Genomic DNA, 22469 nt, shown 5'->3' with positions numbered 1-22469 from the left:
AGGTTGAAATCCATATGTATATTTATTTGTAGTCTGTAAAAATTCATACATTAGAACTATATGATCCAGCAGTCCTACTGTTCCATATATAGCCAAAGAAAATGAAAAAAATGTCAGGATACCTGCACTCCCATGTTCATAGCAGCATTATTCGTAATCGCCAAGACATGGAACGAAGCTCAGTGTCCATTAACAGATGAATGAATAAAAATACATGTATGCACAATGTGAAACTATTCAGCCTTTAAAAAGAAGGAAATCTGCCAGGTGCCGTGGTGCACTCCTGTAATCCCAGCAACTCAAGAGGCTGAGGGAGGAGGATCCTAAGTTCAAAGCCAGCCTCAGCAACTCATCGAGGCCCTAGGCAACTTAATGAGACCCTGTCTCAAAATAAAAGATAAAAAGGGCTGGGGATGTGGCTCAGTAGTTAAGCACCCCTGGGTTCAATCCCAGGTACAAAGTGGGGGAAAAGGAAGGAAATCTTGCAATTTGTAACAACATGGATGAACCCTGAGGACACTATGTTAAGTGAACTAGTCCAAGCACTGAAAGATAAACACCACATGACCTCCCTGTTATGTAGAATCTAAAAAAGTCAAACTCATAAAAGCAGAGAGTAAAATGGTGTTGCCAAGGGGAGGAGAACTGGGGAGACTTTGGTCAAAGGACACAGAATCTTAAGTTAGGAGGAGTAAGTTCAAGAGATCTGTTGTACAATGGGGACTATAGTTAATAACACTGTATTATAGACTTGGAAGTTGCTAAGAAAGCAAATTTTAAGTGTTCTTATCACAAAAAGTGATAAGAATGTGAGGTAATACATGTGTTAATTATCTTAAGTTAGCCATTCAGCAATGTATACATATTTCAAATCATACTGAACACAATAAATACAAATAACAATTTTTTCAATTTCTAAAAATTTTCCAAGAATTATTATAGTTTTTAACCTACAAAGTTACATTTCAAGTCATCTAAAGAAATTCTATTTTAGATAGGTCATTAGATAATACCAAGAAATTATTAATTTCATGTATAAAAATGAAATAATAATTATGTAATAAAATGTATATTTCTTTAAATGTATAATTAGGTAGATAGGGATAAAATTATATAAAGTCTGGAATTTATTTTATAATATAAAAAATGATGAGAGTGAATCTAAATAATGGGTGTATAGAGATTGACCATACTGTTGTATCTACTTTTGGTCATATTTTAAAAAGAAGCCATAGTAATTTATTTCACAAATTGAACACAGAAGTTGAATTTCAGTATTTAAGTATTTCAGTAGCATAAATGTCCTTAAAACCTCTGCCTTTAAAAGAATATTGGGAGGAAAAGTAGTCTGTACTTGATTTCACTATGATGATCTGACATAGATGAAGAAAATGTTCAATCCTGCCACATGAACAGATGGAGTGTTACCTGCTTCAGAGAAAAATAAAGTCTTCAGTGTGTTTTAAGCTTTGACAGGGAAAAGAGACTTGATAAGCCAAACACGAAAGCAACAGCTTGCTCTTTGCCCAAAAGCCCCCCACCCCAACTCCTGGCAAACATTCCTAGACACTGAGTACCCTTCACCCAGCACTGAGGCTTGGGGAAATACCTCTTCCTGCTGCTCCAGGAATAAGTGTGCCCTTCTGTCTCCCCAACAGAACTGCTCGCTAGGACCCTCAACTCCTGGGACTGTGCATTCTTTCCTTACTTACCAGGGGGACCGGGGTTAAAAGAATATGACTTTCCCTTTGCAGGAACATGAGTAACTCTGCCCACTGGGACAGGTCCACTGTGAATTAGGTGGCTGGAGAGTACACAGTGCTTTGGGCACCTCTCCTACCAAGCACACTATGGCCTGCTCGTCTAGGTTCTAACTAGTGAAGTGGGAATCAGCACTATTTCTAAGTTTGGGAAAGGCCTGGGGCCAGACCTAAAGTATCTACGCCCGCTCCCTGCATCACTTCTAGTGACCTCTAGACGGGCAAAACTGTGTAGGTGGAGAGCTGGGGGATAGCAAGTGGACAGATGGGACAGCAGAGCCTAACCATCACAGAAGCCAAGCTGCCTGACTACGGCTGTTTGTTTCCAAAGTCTATTCATGCTTTTAATCCACCATTGAGTACACTTAATTTTTTTTCTTTCAACTCTCTGGACTTTTTGGTTCATTTCTGGGAGGCATCTTTTTGGTAGTATAAATGAATAAATATCATCACAGAGCAGAAGTGGAGTGTGTGTTATCTGACTGATTTGGGCAAAGCTGGTTCTTCAAAGAAATTGCTGTATTATGCGCAGATGTGCTTTGTATATAATTTCCCACTAGTAAAGTTGGAGATCGGGGAGGTAAAAAGGCCCTCCTCAGCAGTGCCTTTCTCCTATTCAAAATCAAGGACAACACTGTAAAAAGCTGGCAGATGGCAACCATCCCTACCCTTCACAGTACAACGTGTTATTAGCAATTAAATGTGCTTTTATCTGATCTCTGGTCAACACAACCATCATGGTCTCAAGATTTTATGACATTTCCATTGTGATGCTAATTTGTTGAGATGGCTTTCTGGGTAATTTCATATTGCTCTTGTTACTCAGTTTCAAAGATTATTAAATAATAATAGCTCTCTGTGCTGATGGATGCATTAACTAATGTCTCCATAGCAATGCCACTCCTTGATGAGAAGCTTTAGAGTATATAAATGCCAGCTGAGTGCTTGTTATTATGGTTGGACATCTTTTTTCCAAAGAGCTCAGAGCCTGGTGCTGACATCATCCCAGGAATTTTTATAGTCCTGGGTGAGGTAAGATAATGACAGAAATTTTTAAAATCCCTATTTCACTTGTCTCTAAGTTGTTCTGTAAGAAATGTTTTAGAAGTAAGCCTGTGAGTGTTTAGAAAACCATGGAATAGTTTTAAGCAAAAAAGTGACACAAGCTAATTCTAAAATCCATTTCTTTTGCTACCAAAGGAGGAATGTATGCTGGTCTCTTAGCTCTCAGTGATTTCACTGTTTCAATATTAAAAAAATTTACACGTCTTTCCTTTCTGGTTTAGGTCAGTGGGTTACCAACCCCAGATCTAAGCTGGCAACTAGATGGAAAGCCAATTCGCCCCGACAGTGCACACAAGATGCTTGTTCGTGAAAATGGGGTGCACTCTCTGATCATAGAGCCAGTCACATCCCGAGATGCCGGCATCTACACGTGTATAGCCACCAACCGAGCAGGACAGAACTCATTCAGCCTGGAGCTTGTGGTTGCTGGTAGGCTTCTCTGTGAATCCTTTCTCTCTGCCAGAATGAATGTCAGATTACACTTATAAATGAAGTCTACATTATTTAACCAATATAGAAAATAAACCACTGACAAAATAGATTATATCATCAAAATCACCAGTAAGGACATATTATAAGGCTTAGCAAATCAGAAATAATTTTTCTTACTCCAGTGTAGCCATTCTTCTTCTTTTCTCCCACTAACCTGAACAAGAAGGGAAAGGATTTTAGCAGCATTTCCAGGTTCTCGTATATGTGATAGCCCCAGTATTACACAGGGAAAGAATATTAGCAGCACAGGCCCAAAAAAAAATGAAAAATATGATTATAAATCAAATTCAACACACAGAACTCATTTTTAACAAAAATGAGTGATTTCAAATTTCAAAAGGTTTAAACAACATTGTCATCTATACCCAGTGCCATAATCAAATTAAGTTCAGATTTATTTTTCAATTGGTTATACTGTGATTGTAGGTAAATTTTGTAGCAGGATTATTTTATGAAGTCTTACCCTTTGAGAAGCCTAAAAAGGAAACTATGCTTATTGAAAAGTTTATACCATTTTTAGGAGTTAAGCATAAGTAAAGATTCTAATTATCTTTTTTTCTTTCTTTCTTTCTTTCTTTCTTTCTTTTTAATGGCATTGCTCTACCACTGAGCTACATCTCCAGCCCTTTTAATTTTTTATTTTGAGACAAGGTCTCACTAAATTGCCTATGCTAGCCTTGAACTTGTGATCCTCCGGCTTCAGCCTCCTGTGTCGCTGTGATTTCAGAGGTGCATGCTGCTGCTGCACCAAGCTCATCTGGTGTCTTTTATAAAAGAAGCATAACAAAACATAACGTTTATTTCTCATACCTCATATTTACAAAGCACTTCATACACATTATTTCAATTAGTCTTCACAATAGCCCTATGAAATAATTGGAGCAAATCTTCTCTGACTTTCCTATTTAGTAAACTGAGAATCTGACTCAAATCAAAACTTACTGTGAGTACTGAGCTTTTTCAAGAAATAGAGTGGCAAGGAGAATAAAACCTAAGAGGTCCTGGCTAAAATCCTAATGATGATTCTAACAATAGGATCAAGATATTTTTCCACACACAAAAAAGGTGGTAAATGTGTAGGCTTTGGTGCAACTTCAGCTATGTTCCTACACACTGGATTGGTTTCATTCATTCTTCTAACCTTAAATGAAAACTGTTCCTTTTTCTATTAAATGTACATTTTGATCATAGCTGTCCTTCAGGACTGAAATTTGGGGGTCCAAAAGACAGATATCTCAGTATACCTCTCTTCACACTTCTGTCAGAAGATGACAGTGCATGGTAATTGGAATCAAGGTCTTTGGCATCAGATCTCAGTGCCAATCCCAGTTCATATCTACTTTACTAACCTTGTGGCCTTTGGCAAATATATGATATCATATATCAGCATCTCAGTTTCTCCATATGCAAAATGGGGACCATAACGCATCTCAGCATTTTTACAAGAATTAATTACTGTGTATGCAGTTCCACATAACGAGTGCCCTGCACAGTGCTCCACAAAGGAACATTATTCTTACTGGTGAGTGGCTACGACATTAAGGCTTGCTTTCAACATTTTATGTTCTTTTCAAAACTGAGACCCAGAAAGAATATGAGGAGAGCTTCTGTTCCCACTTCCCCCAAAATAGCTTAGCTCATATAACCTCGGAAAATTAATAAAAACAAACCCTCTATGTAAGTCAAGGTCTGAGAGAGTCTTAGGCATTTGGAAATTTCAGGTTGAATGTTCATCATCTTTGAGCTCCCTCCTAGCTGCTTTATTGGGGTATATTGGTGGTGCAGAAAGACATGTATGTATCTTCAAATTTTATTCTGGCAGCTTAGAAGAGAATAATTAAACCTAATTCTTTCTTTGATTTTGTTTCTACCACTGATGCAAGAAAACAATTTCTCATTGGGAGATAACATTCAGTGTTATTATCAGTTCTGATCTTTTCAGACTACATAATAAAGTTGTCTTCATTTTATGGCTTCCTTCCTATAAGGCAATAATAAAGTTGTCTTTTTTATAGCTCCCTTCAAAGAATACAAATTGAAATTTGTAATTTATGGGATGTACATTCCTAGTTCATAGGGAACTATTTAAAGCTACCAGATTGCCATAATGATGCCTGCTCTGTATTTTCTTTCCCCCTTTATATCCTCTGGCATGTCTCACCTAAACCAAGAATTTCAAATTTTCAAAATCTTCAAAGCAAACATTTCAGATGGAAGTGAGGGAATCTAAGCAGATCAGACTCCTAGAAATGCTTGTCCTGCTCAGCATCACTAGGTGGCAGTGGTTGGTAGAGGCTGTGTGTGGTGACATAATTAGTGAAGCCATCATGGATACTAGCAATGACTCGGGCATCTCCTGTGGCTGTTGGACAGGCATTCTGTGAAACAGATGGCCAATGGACTGTGTGAGCCTATCAGACTTGAATTAATTGAGGAAATAAATGAGTAGAAAGTTTACAAACCTTTGCTTGATAAAAGAATAATTTGGAGACTAGCATCTTATCGCCTGAAATGAAAAATGGTATTATAAAAGATCTTTTCAAGCAAAATTTGTAAAGGCTTCTGAATTCTTTGCAGTGCTCCTTTTGTATATCATTGATAGACAATCCATCTCATGTTCCCTTAGCTAAAGAAGCACACAAACCTCCTGTGTTCCTTGAGAAGCTGCAAAATACAGGAGTTGCTGATGGGTACCCAGTACGGCTCGAATGCCGCGTCTCAGGAGTACCACCACCTCAAATATTTTGGAAGAAAGAAAATGAATCACTCACCCATAGCACAGATCGAGTGAGGTAAGGCTACACAATTACTTAATTTAACCCATAGCAGCTCAGTTCTAGTGATATATAAAAAGATACATTTTATGTACCATTTATATCAGTGTATGCAAAAGCCATGCTATTGATTATACCAAAGACAAAAATCACTCTTTACCCAAATATAGATTTAAACCTTTAGATAGATACTATATTGATATGTGACAAAGCATATTGTCTTAACCTAACAGTAATTATTTTTAAATGTTTACATCAAAAGAAAGGATGAATTCATTTGCTTCAGTGGTGACAGACTATTCAGTGGTTTTTGTAAAAGCAGATCCTCAACTAGGAATTAAGTGCACAGATTTATTCAATCTCTTGAGGTCTGCTCTTCTCTTCCATTAACTTTAATGGGGCTAGCAGCCTCTCCAGAATAAGTATGACCCTATTATCTGCCACTTGCACAATTCTGTTTCTAATGACCTAATTAAGAATGATGCTTCATGTCCAAAGTCCCTTTTTAAAAATTTAGAACCTAATGACTTTATCCTTTTCTCTAGCATGCACCAGGATAATCATGGATACATCTGCCTGCTCATTCAGGGAGCCACAAAAGAAGATGCTGGGTGGTATACTGTATCAGCCAAGAATGAAGCAGGGATTGTGTCCTGTACTGCCAGGCTGGATGTTTACAGTGAGTGCCACTTCATTTCATCTGGTTGCATTTACTCATTGAATTATGAAAATTTAAACATCTGAACAGCAATTCATGTTACTCTTATCTGATCTTTTTAAACAACTCTAGCATTTTACTTGTCAAAAAATTTATATTGCTCTTTCTCTTTCTGTTTATAGTTTCTCGACATTAATAATGAAACCCCAGCAGGAGAACAAATACCCAAGTATCATTAAGGAGCTTTGAATAATTAGCAAGATATGCATGTTGATTTCTCTTACATTGGCTAGTCAGTTGTGGCTTCCCTACTTAAGCATCCCTAGGAGTTAACAGTAGACAAAGGCATAAATGTCATGTTTTCTTATTACTGCGTTCTGCAAATAACTGTCTTTTAACATTTCTTCCTACATTATAATCCTATCATGGTGTCTTAATGCACTCTGAATGTGTGTACCACTGATGCTGGAATGTGTACTTTTGTGGCTTGGTGCTTTTCTCATTAATCTTAAGCAGCTCAGCAATAGATTTCTGTGTGTATATTTGTGTACATGCATCCAAAATTAAAAAAAAAAAGTTCCTGCTGAATTTATAGATTAGAAAAATAGCATTATATGATCCATTGGCATAAGGAAAGCCATCAGAAAAATATTTAAGAACTAATTTCAAATTTTACCTCTTGAAAAAGAAATAGCTTTGTGAGATTCATCAATAAACCAGTGGCTTAAACTGTCTCTACTGCCCAGTTCTTTCCATTCAATTTATTAATGTTAAACATCCCTCTCTTAACTACTATAATTATTGATGAAAAAGGTATGTTTTTCAAAGAGGAGGAAGAACCATGCCTGTAACCCTAGTGATTTGAGAAGGTGAGTGAGGCCGGAGGATCACAAGTTTGAGGCCAGCTTCAGCAAACTGTCAGACCCTCTCTCAAAATAAAAGATTAAAAAGGACTCAGGATGCAGCTCAGTTGTAAAGTGCCCGTGGCTTCAATCCTCCTACCAAAATTTTTTTAAAAGGAGAAGTGAGAATTAGGAAAGTTATTAACTATTTGAAAGGATTCCCAGTACTACAGTATTATTTTAAAATGAAAATAAACTATACTTGACCTTTATTACCAATACAGACAATAAATCTACAACATATAAGTAAAATGCAAAGGTATCCCTAGATTTTCTGTCTCCACAATGGATGTGTTGTCTTTCACAAAGAATATGTGCCTGGTATATGTCAAAAGACATTCTGTATTTACTTGAAATACTTAAGGGCTTTCCAAGTGTATCTTTGTTAAAAATCTTAATTTACTCTTTCTTTGTAGCCCAGTGGCATCAGCAGCCACAGACCACCAAGCCAAAAAAAGTACGGCCCTCAGCCAGTCGCTATGCAGCACTTTCAGACCAGGGACTAGACATCAAAGCAGCGTTCCAACCTGAAGCCAACCCATCTCACCTGACACTGAATACTGGCTTGGTAGAAAGTGAGGACCTGTGATCCAACATTGTTGTTAAAGTTGAAACACCGAAACCGCCATTGCCTTGACCAACATATTCCTCCACCACGTTATGTAAAAGGCAGAAATATACCTTTGACTATAAGAAATAAAAAGAAAAACACCAAAATAATATTTTTCTTACTTGACATACCAAACTAGAGTTTAAGTAGGTGATACGTATAGAAAGACACACATTGCACAAAAAATTCACATTTATTGTTCAGTTTAAAACTTGGAATTGCGTGATTAAAGTGCTCTGAAATGCCAAAATGTTACAGGAAATCAGTTGTTCAAAAATAAACATAAATCGACAAGTGCCTTTAAACACAAACTATAGGTGCTATGTAGCACAATAGCGTGAAATGTTTAATGTGATACTACAATGATTCTAATGTGCAGTGTATTCAACAGCTACAGTGAACCAAGTGCAATATGTAAGGATGAAAAGGAAGAGAAAATGACAAAGAAATCCAAGTAAATGCCTTGTCTTTGCAAACTGTTTTATATTAAATCATAAGGAACTACTTGCCTTAATTTTTATTAATACCAAGAGTTTTCTAACAAGGTTAATATCTTCGTTCTTAACCTTTTTTTTTCTTTTGTGTAGTATTCTCTTTTCATGCTACCTTGGTAAGAAGCTTATTTACAAACCGTATTAAAAGGCTAATTTAAATATAAATAATATAAAGTATTGTGAGTAAAGCAGATATATATTATAGTTCATTCCACAAAAGGCATCCAAACCGCCCAAATGACCAAGGTATATAGTATATTTGGAGGAAAAGAGGGTTTGGAAGGAGTAGGGAGGAGAATGAAGGAAAATGCTACCAGCACAATTGTATTGTATTCATTTAGAAAAAAGTAGAAGGGGCAGGAGAGGTGGCAAAGGCCAGGCTTTTCTTTGGTTTTCTTCAGAATTAATCGTAAGGTGTAGGTGAAAAAACACTGCCATTCACAAGTCAAGATGGAAGTTTGGAGCACATGTGCTATGGAGATTTCAGTGTTATCTGAAGTTTGTGTAGTAGTTGAAGATTTTAGATGTGTAGAGCAAGTTGAATATGGATTGAGACCGCAAGAGTGGCATAAATGAGAAATTGCCTGTAGAATCTAGTGTACTTGATGGAAATGGAGAGTTAAGGAGAGTCAAAAACAAGTCTGTGCTTAATGCATTTTTTTCATTGGCACTAGATATGGTGAATGGAAGCTATTTCACTCCCCTGCTGCCGCGAAACCTTGCCTGAAGAAGGTGCTGGGTTCTGAGTAGTTTGAAAGGCATATCTACAAAGACTGCTTTTTGAATGCATACGATTCTGCATCAGCTAGACTGAGTTGATTCTGACCAGACTTGATAGTTTTAAGTCGGAACCAATAAAATTTTTAAATGAGAAAAAATAATTTGGCCTAATAGTCTAAAACATGAGGCTTTAATGGTACTTTGCTATGAAAAGAAAACACTGTATTCCTTATGCAGAACACATATATCTTTCATTATTTATAATAAAAGTGTTGAACTTTCTTAGCTCAGTTACTCAATTCATACATAGTATTTTTTTAAATAATTTTATATCTGTATACCACCCCATATATTTCATATTACTGCTTCACATGTACAGCTTTCTACTTTGTAAGAACACCAACCAACCAAGTTTTAAATGATTAATAGGCTTGAGCACCAGGTGGCAGATGTTCTATACAGCATGGTACAAGTTTCTTTTACCACACTTACATGCATTGCTAACATGGAGTTTAAGATACTATACAGACAGTCTCCTGGACCTATATCTGTATTGTAGAATTATGACTTATGTCATATATTGCCAAATTGTTCTGAATGTGACTTTTTTGCTAATTTGCTGGGTTTGGGATTAACTAGCATTATTTTGCCACCTTTTATGTTGTATTTATAAAAAAAAAAGTACTATCATACTACTTTGGATTGTTGTGCTGGTGTAATGTGGATTTAACATCAATAAATATTTAACAAATAATAGTGCAATTTTGTGAAGCAAAATATTCAGTTGTTTTAGTTTTCTGCTGCTGCTGTAATAAATTAGCAAAACCTTCTTTAGAAGCTTCAAGCAACATCCTAATGATCATAGTTCTGCATATCAGAAGTTTGGGCATGATGCATCTGGGTTCTCTGTTCACAATAAGACTAAAATTGGTGTCAGCTGGGCTGCATTCTAGTTGGAAGCTCAAAATGTTCCTCCCAGCTCAAGTGACTGTAACAGAATTCAGTTACTTGAAATTGTAGGACAGATGTCTTTTGTCTGTCAGGCAGACACTGCACTCAGCTCTTCAAGGCCACCTGTATTCCTTGCCAGGTAGAACTGTCCATTTTCAGAGCTAGCAATGTGAATCTCCCTCTTATCAGATCCTTCTCGCACTGTGATTCTCATTTGTCAAGGAGCCAGTCCCTTTTATAGGTGCACTGATTGAGTCAGGCTTCCCAAGATAATCTCCCTTTCTTAAAGTCATCTGATCTGGAACCTTAATTATATGTATAAAATCCCTTCAGGGTAGCACCTACATTTGTGTTTGATTAGATGACTAAGAGAAGGTGTATGTACGTACAGCAAACAGAGACTGGGTACCATCTTAGAATTCTGCCTACCACATAAATTTGTTATATGTAGCCATGTAAATGCATGTGTTCACCAATGCCATGGATTGCAAGGGTTCATAAAATATTCCAAGATAACAGAAATAAAGATCAAAGGAAGAAAATAAGAAAAGCAATAATGGAACAAGGCATGAGCAACACACACACACACTCTCGCTCTCTCTCTCTCTCTCTCTCTCTCATATACATCTCTCTGTATATTGCACTAATAGCTAGATAGTTACAACAGGTGGACAATACATTTAAGCTTTCTCACCACGGGGGCAGGGGAAGATAAAGCTTGTCATTTAAGTAATTCATAGCCTTCATAAATTGAAAACATTCATCTTTTACATAAGCTCTGTGATGGAACTCTATGTATACATTTGAATTAGGCCTGAATTGGGTATTTCACATTATCCCCAATGCCCTATCCCTTCTTATGTTGTAGTTTACAAGATCTACTATATATTTTAATGCTGAATTTATCTCTGATTTGAAAAAAATGCAATAATCACCTTAGCTAGCCTAGTAGTAGAGACTAATAAAATGAAAAGTATGATTTTCTTTACATTATGGAAATATGGATTCTATAACATGGTAATGAAGAACTTGGGTTTTGTAGCTGGCCAACCAAGATTTGGATCTTAGCTTTGTTGATCATGAGTGACCTGTAGGACCCATGAGAAAGTGACTCCCTCTCCAAGTTTCAGTTTTCTTACCTATAAAATGGAGATAAAACTAATTCCTCTTTCTTGTGTGAAGATTTATGAGATAACAATGCATGTAAAATTTAACATGGTACCCAGCACATACTAAGAGTTCAATAACTGTCAGTTATTATTCTATATAGTTTGTAAACTAAAATAATTTGTTAAAATTATTTCAGTTACTTAATGTATACAACCAGGAAAACTGGATGAATAGCAAAATTTTGAACTTGGAAGGGAAAAAATTATTAGCCCCTAGGTGAAATTTAAAATTTCCCTCAATTATGAATGTAAGCAAGGAAACACAATAGTGTAAAAGTACCTGTGCTTGTCCCCATAGAAATTATATTACAAATACAGCAAATCTTGAAAAAACCATTTCTATTCGGCAGTACTTCAAATTTGTGGAAGTTATTAGACCTACCAGTAAATGATGTGACTTGGAGCCATGTGTATTATATGATAAAACTTGTTTTTAATACTTTAATAATTACTTTAAATAATTTATTTTCTTTGCATTTTATGCATTTGTAAACATTATTTTGAGAAGCAATCCATAAGATATACTAGAGTGTCGAGAAGGTAAACAACACAAAAAATTAAGATCCATGCCTAGAGAAACTCAAAGATATAGAAAAAGAGACAATGGCAAGTATACTCACTCCTACAATGTATAGGAAAAACATTTTAAAAACCTAAATTGCTCATTAGTAGAAGGAATAAACTACAATTTACCCATACAACAGAATATTACAAGAGTTAAGGTGAAAAATTGGATTTATACCTAAAATGGATGAATATCAAAAGCAATATTTGGTGATAAAAGGAAGTTACAAAAAGATGTATAGAGTATGGGTTTGTTTATATAAATCAATTTTACAAATATTTTAAAACATACATTTTTAAAAGATATATGGAAATAAAACCAATTTCAGGAAGTGGTTCCTCTGGAAGGGATGCCTAATAAGAAGGTCTTCAGAAAAACACATAATGCTTTTTTTTTTACTTTTTAAAAAGGAACTATATGAAACAGAGCTATGTGTGGTGGTGCCTGCCTGTAATCCCAGTGGTTCAGGAGGCTGAGGCAGGAAGATCATGAGTTCAAAGCCATCCTCAACAATGGTGAGGTACTAAGCAACTCAGTGAGACCCTGACTCTAAATAAAATACAAAATAGAGCTGGGGATGTGGCTCAGTGGTTGAGTGCTCCTGGGTTCAATCCCTGGTACCAAAAAGGAAAAAAAAGCAGGGTGGAATTATATGAAACAGAAAAATGTTAACATCTGTAGATGTAGGAAAGTATATTATTTTCAACATATTTTCTTCATATTTGAAATAATTCATAAAATGATAAAATTTTTAAGAGTTTAAAAATTTTTAACTACATAATTAGCTGAAGGTCCATGCTGGGAAGCAGTGGCAAATAATTTAGATAATTTAGGTATATCATGCTAAGTGAAATAAGCCATTCAAAGATACATAAGGTACGTAAATTAATCAAATTCTTAGATGAAAGTAGAAAGGTAGTTGCCAAGAGCTGGGGAAAAGGAAATACTCAATAAATAGAAAAGAAAGATGAAAAAAGATCTAGAGATCTGCAATACAATGTGCATATAGTGAAAAATAGTGCACTGGACACTTAAATTTCTGTTATGAGGTTTTTGCCACAAGTTTTAAAAATAGGGTAGAGTCGCACCCAGGCAGGCTAAGAAGTTTGTATTTTGTCATAGGCACAACAGGTACTGAAAGTTTTTGCATAGGGGGTTGACACTGAAAAGCTCATAAAGATTACATTGGCAGATATGTAATGGCTAAGTGAGAGCGAAAACAGCATGGAAAGATGAATGAGAAGACAGCTGTGAGGATTCAAGGCCAGAAAAGGATTACGGAAAGAGGACAACAGAAGATGCAGGATACAGGGAGCAGCAAAATAGCTTAGCAGCAACTGGTCATAGAGGGTAAGAGAAGGAAAGAAGATGAAAGGCACCACAGGTTTCAAGCTGGAGGAGACAGGATGCTGATATCAGACCGACAGTCAGGAGGAAAGACCATTGCAAATAGATCTATAAATTCTATTATAACAATATTTCCTCGAATGTATTCCAGGGAATGTTGGTTTCTGTTATGCCCCACGGGAAAAGAATTCTGTCAGCACATACTGTATGTCCTCTCTCAGAAATTAGATATACACGTCCATACGTCTAATACTGTTATGCCTTGCAATAAAGACATTGTTTAACCCAGCAAGTCTCACACTTTACTGGCCAAAGGACATTTTTTTTTAAAAAGTACCTTTTTTCTTTTTATTTTGTCCCCATAAGAAACCAGAAATATCTTATGCAACAAACTTGAAGAAGTGCTGTCATATAGAATAATTTTCCTTACAAAATTTCTCATTCTTATACTAAGAATGATTACTCTCAGACCTCTTCATCATCACAGCTACCAACAATTGATTTTCACTAAGGGTTTCTATCCCTGCAGGAAAGTTACCGTATGTAGGACAGGTGAATAGTAAAAACCAGTGTGCAATGTGGGCACCACGGCTGCTGAACAATTACTGCTTTAGATTTAATGATTCCAACTGTATTCCAATGAAGTGGAAAATCTAGATGGATAAATTTTTAGATATTTACAATCTACTAAAATTGAACCCAAAGGATATTAGAACCCAAACAGCAATTAGGTTGAAATAGTAATGAAGTCTCCCAACAACAAAAGGTCCAGGACTGGATGGATTCACTGATGAATTTTATCAGACTTTTAAAGAAGAGTTAAAATTGATACTACACAAACTATTTCATAAAACAGAGAGGAAAAGAACTTTTCAAAATCATTCTGTGAACATTACCCTTAAGACATCTTCTGGACTGTGTCCTACTTTGTTGGATTTTCATCCAATTTCCTGCCTGTGTGCCTGAACTCACACTTTATTAGTCATTAGTCTTCTTTAGAAAAGGCTTGTTTCAAAAAGAACCATAACAACTTGATAGCTTTGAATTTATAAATATCTAGTCTATATTTTCCATAAGCTAGTCATCTGTTTCCTCATTTCAAAAGATATAACAGTGTTAGACTGTGTTTTACAAATGTTGAATTTGTTTTGCAAATGCATGAAAAGCAATACTTCCTAATTTGCCTAGATTTGTGCCCACAAAATTTGAAATCATCATCTCTAGACAGATACTGCTGTAAACAATAGGAAGGAGCAAGTTGTTTGTGTTTGCAGACACATGGATGCTTATGTACACAGAAACACAATTATTCACTATATATGTACATATATGTATATTTAAATGTCACACTGCACCCTATAAGTTTGGACATTTATTTATCCATCGACTAAAATTAAAATAGTTTAAAAAGAAACAAAAGTCATTTTATGAAACCAGTATTACCCTGCTACCAAAACCTGATGACACAACAACAACAACAAAAACACTTATACATCAATAACCTTGATGAACATAGATACACAAATCCTCAATAAAATACTTGCAAATCAAATTCAACAACATTTTAAAAGTTCATATACCGTGATCAAATTTGTTTCATTCCAGGGACACAAGGATGGTTCAAAATACACAAATCAATAAACATACCACATAAACAGAATCAAAGATAAAAATCACATAATCACCTTGGTAGATGCAGAAAAAGCCTTTGATAAATTTAACATGTCTATATGATAAAAGCCTTGAAGAAACATGGTACAGAAAGATCATACCACAACTTAATAAAAGTCATATATAACAAAGCTATAGCCAAAGTCATAGTGAATGGGGAAAAATGAAAGCGTTTCCTCTAAAATCAGAAATAAGACAAAGGTGTCTACTCTCACCACTTTTAATGAATATAGTACTTGAAATTTTAGTAAGATCAGGCAAGAGAAAGAAAAGGAATACAAATAGTAAAGGAGGAAGTCAAATTATCTGTTTGCAGAGACATGATTTTCTACTTAGAAGAACCTGAATACTGCCTCAAAAGTATGTCAGAACTGATAAACAAATTCAGCAAATTAACAGGATATAAAAATCAACATATAAAAATCAGTAGCTTTTCTATACACCCAAAATAAACTCACTGAGAAAGAAATCAGGAAATAACCCCACTTACAGTAACTTCAAACAAAACACCTAGGAATTAACCTAAGCAGGAAATGAAAGACCTCTACAATAAAAATTCTAAAACACTGAAAAACAATATAGAAAAAAGACAGTAAAAAATGGAAAGATCATAATCCCAGTGACTCAGGAGGCTGAGGCAGGAGAGTTGCAAGTTTAAAGCCAGCTTTGGGGGCTGGGGATGTGGCTCAAGTGGTAGCGTGCTTGCCTGGCATGCGTGCGGCCCGGGTTCGATCCTCAGCACCACATACAAACAAAGACGTTGTGTCCGCTGAAAACTAAAAAATAAATATTAAAAAAAAAGATTAAGCATTTAAAAAAAAAAAGCCAGCTTCGGCAACTTAGTGAGACCCTGTCTCAAAATAAAACATTAAAAAAAGAGCTGGGGATGTGGTTAAGTGTACCTGGGTTCAATCTCACACACACACACACCACAAAAAAAGATATCTCATATTCATGAATATTAGAAAAATCAATATTGTTAAAATGGCCATGCTACCAAAAGTGAAATTCAAATTCAATGCAGTCTCCATCAAAATACCAAAGACATTCTTCACAGAACTAGAAATAACAAAACCAAAGTTGAAGGCAAGTCTCAGCAACTTAGCAAGACCCTGTCTCAAAATTCAAAATAATCATAAATAATAGTAATAATAATAAAGGGCTGGGTGTGCAGTTCAGTGGTTCAATTCCCAGTGCCACAAAAATAGATAAAGGTTAAAAAAAAAAAACTTAAAAAAGAAGACTGAGAATTCCCAAAAACAAACCCAAAAAAGACAGAAGATTTATTTAACAGGGGATGGAAACTATGTTTGCACATAGCAGTGGTAGGTATACTAGTCAAAGAGAGGTAAATCTTTGATTCCTTCAGTGGGAAGTTTATAGATAATGTGTAATTCTGAAAATCAGGAAATATGTTAATTAAAATAAGAAGATTAATACCAAATAAATCATATTAAAATGGTTCTCCACAAGGAACAGAAAATGACTCTCCAGGTCTCCAGGGTATGGGGCTGTAGCTCAGCTATAGAGCGCTCGCCTAGCACGAGTGAGGCCCTGGGTTCGAGCCTCAGCACCACATAAAAATAAGTAAATAAAATAAAGGCATTGTGTCCAACTACACCTAAAAAATAAATATTTTTTTAAAAAGAAAATTACTCTCCAAATTACTTTAATGTGTAACTAATAATAGAAAAACTAAATTTAAACAAACAATATAAAAATGATATTGTTTGATCTAGGATAATAGTTACTCTTTCAAAGACAGAAGAACATACTATATGTTATTACAATTTTCTTTTCAATTGCTTTCAAGTTGCTACTTAGGTCACATTTCTCACTCAAAAGACCAAAAGACATTTCATAGTTGTGGAAAACTGGCAAGCAAAGCAGGGCCGCTGTGGAAAGCAGCACTTCAAAGTGTTCTGTAGGAATACACACTGTCCTTTGCCCCAGTTCACCCCCTCTGAAGATCAAATATTAAGAGTGGGGACAACCAGCCTTAGAACTGAGATCATGTGTGCCTGTCAGAGACTGGTCAAGCTGACTGTGGAATCCAGACCTAGAGTATAAAAGCTTCAGCTAAGGAGCAGCAATGGCCACAAGGGATTCAACAGAGCTCACACAACAAAGTCATAGGGAAAGATATGATTAAAGAGAGTCAGATTTTGGGTAACCACGGAAAGTTACATAGTTGTTTGGCAGCTAGCTCCCTTATAGCCGGAGGGAACACAAATATTTACTTCTAACTGATCCTTTAAGTAAAGGGATTAAAGTGTCTGGGGTAAATAATGCAATCTACACAGGAGCACTGCTTTTAGAATAAGAATTCACTCTCTGAGGTATACTTGGTGATAAAGATCAGGGTTAACATCCTATGAACAAACCAGAAATCATACTGTTTAGAACGCGCATGCTTCAGATCAAGGTGAATAGATAAATCTGAAAACAGGACTTGAGAAATAAGATCCAGAAAATATATCACCATACTATAGGGACCCAGCCACATCAATATACAGCACAATTCAAAATAGCCAAGCTATGGAACCAACCTAGGTTCCCTTTAACAGATGAATGGATAAAGAAAAGGTGGTATATAAAATGGGTATTACTCAGCCATACAGAAGAATGAAATTATGCATTTGCTGGTAAATGGATAGAACTGGAGACTACCTTGCTAAGTGAAATAAGTCAGACTCAGAAAGCCAAAGGTTGAATATTCTCTCTGATATGTGAAAGCTAATCCAAAATTAGAGAGGGGAAGGGAAAAGGCAGGGAGCATCAAAATAGAAGATCTATGGACAGGATAAACAGCAGAATGATTCTGACTTAACTTTCCTATGTACATATGTGAATATAGCACAGTGAATCTCATCATTGTGTATATTCACAAGACACTAATTAAAAAAACTAAACTATAAGTAAATAGCAGAAAGATCAGAAAGTACAGGTAAAGGAAAAGGGGAGGGAGAAGAAAAGGGAAAGGGAAAATACTGGGGACTCAATTAGAGCAAATTATATTCTTTATAATTACATCAAAATGAATCTTAATGTTATGTATAACTACAATTAACCAATTTTTTTAAAGTAGGAAAAAAAAAACAGGAATACAAAACCAAATGCTTCCAACACTGGGAGAATTTCAGATGGCATGCACCAGCGTTCCTGAGAGGAGGAATGGGAATACCACCAAGACCTACTACCAGCCAGGCTTAGGCTGGTACTTTAATACTATTTCATTCAAATCTAAGAAGTGTTACTCTCTTTTCCCAATGAGGAAACAGGCCCAGGGGAGAATGTAATTTGACAAAATCACCATTAGTTACAGAGTTAGAACTTGAAACCAGGACTTTCTGGCTCCAAAGACCTTTTCTTTCTACTAGCCTCATTGCAAAAGATATGAACCCCTATACTGGGATGTTTCACATAATCTATAGAAGAATGCTAAAAATTAGTGACATAATCACCTTTTAGGAGATGAAAAGTTAGTATAAAAGGTCACTCAAATTTCCAGTAAAGGGCTATGGCTATAGCTCCATGTTGGAGCACTTGCCTAGCACCTGTGAGGCACTGGGTTCCATCTGTAACACCGCATATACAAATGGATGAAATCTTTATGTGGACATATATTTTTATTTATATCTAAATATAAATAATAATAAACAAACAAAATAAAGGCATGTTGTCCATCTACAACTACAAAAAATTTTTTTTTCCAGTAAAGACACATAAACAAGATTCCTGTTGTACTCCTGGTAAGTATATGAGGTATTAACTTGAAATATACTCACAATATTTAAATATGTTAATCATCTAAAATGATTTAAAGGCAAAGCATAGATTTTTGAAACTCCCAGGAAAAACAATCGTCCCTTTAATATACAATCTGAACACCAATTGCATCAGCACCATTCATTTGAAGTCTTCACCATGCAAACTTTCAGAGAAAGAAATTGATATTAAATTGTTCTATTTAAATTAAACCAAAAGTAATTGACTTACCATTATGACAATTTAAGAGGCTTCTAACTAAAAGACGAGAATAGTACTTTGTCTAGTAACATACATAGATGAGTTCTCATCCAAAATTCACCTCCTCTACCACCATTGTCCATTTTCCTTTTACCAGTTTTATCAAAGCATAATTTATCATTTAAAATATATAATCTGATGAATTTTGAAGACAGGTACAGCAATGAAGCTGCTACCACAAGCAAAACACAAAATATTTACATCACTTCCAAAAGTTTTCTCTAGCCCTTTTGTAGTTCATCCCTCTCTCCACCTCCAGGTCCAGACAACCACTGGTCTGTTTTCTGTTGTTATAGATTAGATCCCTTTTTCAAGAACTATATGTGACTGGAATAAGGCAGCATGTACCCTTATGAATCTGGCTTCTTTTACTTAGCATAAGTATTTTGCATTTCATCCATGTATATAAGTAGCTGGAGTTCTTTTTGTGTTGCTAATATTCCATTGTGTAGGAATATTATTTTTTGTTAATTCACTCTCAATAATGAATATGTGCACTGCTTATAATACTGGTTATTATGAATAGTGCTACCATGAACAATAATGTTCAAATCTTTGTGTGGACATATACTTTTATTTATATCTAGAAACAGAATAGCTGTTTTGTGTTCAACTTTTTAAGATGCTGCCAAATGGTTTTTCAAAAAGTTTGTAGCACTTTACACTCTCAGCAGCAACATAAAAATGTCTCAATTGTGCCATATCTTCAACTGTTATTGTAAGTCTTCTTCATTTCCGTCATTCTCCTAGGTATCTGGTGATATCCCACTGCGGTTTTAATTTTGCATTTCTCTGATGACTACAGATATTGAGCACATTTTCTTGTACATAAGACCATTCATATACCTTCTGTGAAGTAGTCAAATCTTTGGGCCATTATTTATTTCACTGCTTTCTTATTTACTTGTAAAATTTTGTTATATATTTCAGATGTCTTTTTTTTTCAAACAAACAAATGTTTCACAAATAATTTCGCCTAGACTATAACTCGCTTTTTCCATGTCCTTCTCCTAAATTTTTTGTTTGGTTGGTTACTTTTTGCAGGATACAGGGGACCAAGCCAAAGGCTTCACACATGCTGGGCAAGTGCTCTACCACTGAGCCCCCTTTTTCATTTCATATCTTTGGAAGTTTCTTTGGGAAATAAAAATTTCTTGATATCTTTTTTAATATTTTGTAGCTGTAGATGGACATGATACCTTTATTTTTATGTGGTGCTGAGAATCAAACCCAGTGCCTCACACATGCCAGGCAAGCGCTCTACCACTGAGCCACAACCCCAGCCCCAAAATTTCTTGATTTCAATAAACCCAATTTACCAATCTTTTAGGGTTTTGTGTTTTATCTAAGAAATCTTTGCCTACTCCATGGTCACAGTTTCTCCTATATTGGTTTTCAGGAGTTTTATAATTTATATTTATATATATATATATATATATATATATATATATATATATATGCCTTGATTATTTAAAATTAATTTTTGTGTACAGTGTGAAGTGGGGGTTAAGGTGTTTTTTCCACATGACTATCCAGTTGTTCCAACACCATCTGCTCAAAGTCTTTCCTTTCTTCATTGAATTACCTTAGTGTTTTTGTTAAAAAAAAAAAAAAATCATCAATTGACTGCCCTTTTGTGGATCCACTCCTGGATTCTCTCTTTAGTTTCACTGATGTAAATCAGTAGAACGCTATTTTCTTGATTACATGGCATTACAGGTATAATTTATCCAATGAGGTAATATAATTTTTCCAATTTTGTTCACCTTCTATTAAATTGCTTTGGCGAATCTATGTACATTTCCATATAAATTTTAAAAATCAGTTTTTCAATTTGCACTTATTAAAAACCCTCCTGGAATTCTGATTGAGATTAGACTGAATCTATATGTGGATCAATTTAGAGAAAACTAACATCTTAACAATTTTGAGTCTTCCAATCCAAAAATATAGTACATTTCTCTATTCAGAACTTTAATTTCTCTCAGCAATCAATATTCTGTAATTTTCAATGTAGAAGTTGTATACTTCTGTTAAACTTATTCCTAAATGTTATGGGTTTTGATATTATTGGAAATGGAATTTATTCCCATTTTGCTATTGTTTGCTGCTATTCCAGAAGCAGAATTTTTTCTTTTTTGTACATTTGGTGGAAAAGAGTAATTTTTACAATAGAGTTATTATTTCATAAATACATAGAGCCATATTAACTCAAAGTTGACAACTTTCCTTTTGATTTTTATGTTAAAAAAAATTTCTCTAGTGTCTACTGTTGCCAAGTACCAAACCAAGGAAGCAGAAACACTGCACAGAGAAAATATAATACATACTCCATGACTGCACAATCTAGTGGAGAACATGAGTTAACTAATAATTTTAATATATAGGTAGCAACAACAAAAACAAAGCTAGAAACCAAGATCTTTGATAGATGCAAAAATTCTCAACAAAATACTAGGAAATTGAATTCAACATCACATCAAACAGATCACTCATCATGATCAAGTAGGATTTATTCCAGAGATGCAAGAATGTCCAAATATATGCAAATCAGTACACACAATATATCACATCAACAAAATGAAGGACAAAAATCCTATGATTATCTCAATAGATACAGACAAAGCATTCATAAAATTTAATGTGCCTTCATGATCAAACTCTGAACAAATCAGGTATAGAAGAAACATTCCTCAACATAATAAAGGCTCTATATAACAAATCCACAGCCAACATCATACTGAATAGAAAAAAGCTGCAAGCTTTTCTTCTAAGATCTGAACAAGCCAAAGATGTCCATTCTTGTCACTCTTATTCAACAGAGTACAAGACTTAGCCAGAGCAATTAGGCAAGATAAAAAAATAAACAGTATGCAAACAGGAATGGGGAGAAGTCAAATTATCTCTCTTTGCATATGGTATGACTTTATATACAGAAAAACCTAAAGACTCCATCAAAACTGGAACAAATTCAGTAAAATTGAAGGACAGAAAATCAAAATATAAAAATCAATAGTGTTTATATACATATCAATGAGATTGCTGAAATCATGAAAGCAATCCCATTCATAATAGCTACAAAAAATGAAATAAAATACCTGGCAATAAATTTAAACAAAGAAAAAATGGCTACAATGGAAATTACAAAATTAGGATGAAAGAAATTGAAAACACACACACACACACACACACACACACAGGAAAGAAATCTTATGTTCATGGACTGGAAGAATTAATTTTGTTAAAATGTAGACACTACCAA

The 22469-nt window shown here is 35.1% G+C and overlaps 2 protein-coding genes across 5 annotated transcripts in view; one reads left to right on the top strand and one right to left on the bottom strand.

Moving 5' to 3' along the window:
* PALLD (palladin, cytoskeletal associated protein) overlaps positions 1-10254 on the top strand; it is a gene marked incomplete at its 5' end in the record, with an annotated part of 362920 nt that extends 352666 nt beyond the window's left edge. For 3 of the 4 annotated variants that reach the window (XM_081269806.1, XM_081269807.1, XM_081269805.1), the window contains 4 exons: positions 3047-3254; positions 5944-6109; positions 6637-6770; positions 8068-10254. In XM_081269806.1, the coding sequence (XP_081125932.1) occupies positions 3047-3254; positions 5944-6109; positions 6637-6770; positions 8068-8240 (681 nt within the window). In that variant the 3' untranslated portion in view covers positions 8241-10254. Of the gene's footprint in view, positions 1-3046; positions 3255-5943; positions 6110-6636; positions 6771-6931; positions 6979-8067 lie in introns of all 4 variants that reach the window. The other variant, XM_081269804.1, reaches the window with a different exon arrangement.
* The window catches only part of CBR4 (carbonyl reductase 4), a 78208-nt gene that overhangs the window by 20181 nt on the left and 35558 nt on the right, over positions 1-22469 (bottom strand). The window lies entirely within an intron of this gene.

Source organism: Spermophilus citellus, assembly GCF_964194105.1.
Source record: "Spermophilus citellus genome assembly, chromosome: 16".
Taxonomy (NCBI): domain Eukaryota; kingdom Metazoa; phylum Chordata; class Mammalia; order Rodentia; family Sciuridae; genus Spermophilus; species Spermophilus citellus.
This window is presented reverse-complemented; position numbering and strand designations above follow the sequence as displayed.